The sequence below is a fragment of the Besnoitia besnoiti genome, chromosome I (assembly GCF_002563875.1).
Source record: "Besnoitia besnoiti strain Bb-Ger1 chromosome I, whole genome shotgun sequence".
Taxonomy (NCBI): domain Eukaryota; phylum Apicomplexa; class Conoidasida; order Eucoccidiorida; family Sarcocystidae; genus Besnoitia; species Besnoitia besnoiti.
In genome coordinates this window covers 6,447,932-6,450,360 of record NC_042356.1, presented here as the reverse complement: position 1 = coordinate 6,450,360, position 2,429 = coordinate 6,447,932, and the positions used below count along the sequence as shown (strand labels likewise).

General features: G+C 55.8%; 1 protein-coding gene across 1 annotated transcript; it reads left to right on the top strand.

The window, feature by feature from the left end:
* Window positions 1-493: 493 nt before the first annotated feature.
* BESB_009180 (lactate dehydrogenase LDH1) lies at window positions 494-2,184 on the top strand (the record flags this gene model as incomplete). Its single annotated transcript, XM_029359672.1, has 2 exons — window positions 494-623; window positions 1,325-2,184. 2 exons carry the CDS (start codon window positions 494-496, stop codon window positions 2,182-2,184), a joined length of 990 nt encoding a protein of 329 aa, XP_029222585.1.
* Window positions 2,185-2,429: the final 245 nt, after the last annotated feature.

Sequence of the window (2,429 nt, the reverse complement as noted above, 5' to 3'; positions counted from 1 at the left end):
ACAGGGCGTGTGCGATTTTCAAATCGGCCGGTCGAAGCAATAGATGCCAATGTGAATTACGAAGGGTGCATTTCATGCTGGGGGAACCGGTCTGCTGGTGTTCAACTGTTCGAACACCCTGCCCGTCGGGCCGCGGAGCTAGCATCGTCTGTTGCACCGAAGCGCTGGGTGGTTGTGCGGTCCTCCACCCGCTTCCTTAACTGAACAAGTGTGTGTCACCGGGGATCTGCTGTGCAAAGGCGTCGTCGCCGTGCTACTGGTGTAGGATCCGTGTTTGCTTGCGGGAGCCGCTGAAGTGGCCGGGTTCCCACACTCAACTGCCCGAACTGATTGAATTTTGCGTCCGCCTCCGTCCTCACAGTCCGCTCGGTGCGCCATAACACCATCACATTAACATTTGTCATTTGTTATCGCGCTTCTTTGCTGCACTTTTTTTGTTAGCGACACACCCCGGTTCAAACACCGATCTTTTTTTTTCTTCTAGTTCGTAAACATGGCGCCCGAAATGGTCCAGAGGAGGAAGAAGGTAGCCATGATTGGCTCTGGTATGATTGGTGGAACTATGGGGTACCTGTGCGCACTCAAGGAGTTGGCGGACGTCGTCCTGTACGATGTTGTAAAAGGTGAGTGCCGCAAAGCAGTTCCTTCAGCTGCAGCCTTTCTGTGCCGAGTTTGTGCATTGTTTCGGGGTTTTCGTCCGCGGAATTGGTGCATTTTGTGGGCAGGTCTTTGCAGACGCAAGGTCTACCAATCGCACCACCCGCCTGCAGATTTCCGGGCCTCCCGTGTGTGTGTGCGTCCGTGCTGGACGCGGGTGCAAATCTGGGCAAACGGTTTCTGAGTCTTCATTCTCTGCTATTCGTGTGGAGCTAGGGTTTCTGGAAAACCGGATCGTTGGTCTTTCCCTCGTAGATCTCTGTGTTTTTTCTCGTGATGGACGCACATGGAACTAACCGTTTTTGCTTCCCAGCGCGATCCGTGCCGTGCCCGTGCGTCATTCGGAGTCCCCCAGCTCCAAGAAGAAGTCGGGATCATGGCAGATATGTCGCATGTTTTCCTTTTCCCATGCGCTCAGCCAACGCGGCTGAGGCGTCTGGTGAACCGGAGGAGCATTTCACGTTTTTGTGAATGCTAGCTGAGTGTTTTATGTGTTTTCGTGCGTGTGCTACGTGCTTCGGTGGTTTGCCCTATTCACCAGATCTCTCGATGTGGCCCTTGCCGGGGGAGGTTGAATCCGTGTCATTGTCGCTTCATTGCCTTATCAGGTGCAATCGTCCCATTTATGGTCGACTTTTTTGTTTTGGGGTTTTCTATTTGTATGCAGGCATGCCCGAGGGCAAGGCTCTTGACCTGAGCCACGTGACTTCCGTGGAAGACACCAACGTGTCCGTCCGCGCTGAGTACAACTACGAGGCAGCGCTCACGGGCGCCGACGTCGTCATTGTGACTGCTGGCCTCACAAAGGTCCCGGGCAAGCCCGACTCTGAGTGGAGTCGCAACGACTTGTTACCCTTCAACTCTAAGATCATCCGTGAGATCGGCCAAAACATCAAGAAGTACTGCCCGAAGACGTTCATCATCGTCGTCACCAACCCGCTCGACTGCATGGTTAAGGTCATGTGGGAGGCGTCAGGCGTTCCCCAGAACATGATCTGCGGTATGGCCTGCATGCTCGACTCTGGCCGCTTCCGCCGCTACGTGGCGGACGCGCTCTCCGTCTCCCCCCGTGACGTACAGGCGACCGTCATCGGTACCCATGGTGACTGCATGGTGCCCCTTGTCCGCTACATCACGGTCAACGGCTACCCGATCCAGAAGTTTATCAAGGACGGTGTTGTGACTGAGAAACAGCTCGAAGAGATCGCCGAACACACCAAGGTCTCCGGCGGAGAGATCGTTCGCTTCCTGGGTCAGGGCTCCGCCTACTACGCCCCCGCCGCCTCCGCCGTCGCCATGGCCACCTCCTTCTTGCGCGACGAGAAGCGCGTCATCCCCTGCAGTGTGTACTGCTCAGGCGAGTACGGCCTGAAGGACATGTTCATTGGCCTCCCCGCCGTCATTGGCGGCAGTGGCATCGAGCGTGTCATTGAGCTTGAGCTCAACGAGGAGGAGCAGAAGCAATTCCAGAAGTCTGTTGATGACGTCATGGCTCTGAACAAGGCCGTCGCTGAACTCCAGGCGTAAGCGTCTGTAGGGACACAGATCGACGGACGGAAGGGCATACGCCGGATCCACTCACAGTCTTGCCAGGGAGGTCGAACATGTGGGCGCCGCCCCCTTTTTGCCTATGGCAGAGTAACGCCACCCATTCCTCGCAAGAGGGATAACTACGTAACTCGCTGGATGAGCCATTTCATATGAACAGCAGAGTAGGTATCTGTGCGAGGGAGATAGAAGTTTGCGTCAAGCGTATCAGCGCGCACACGGAG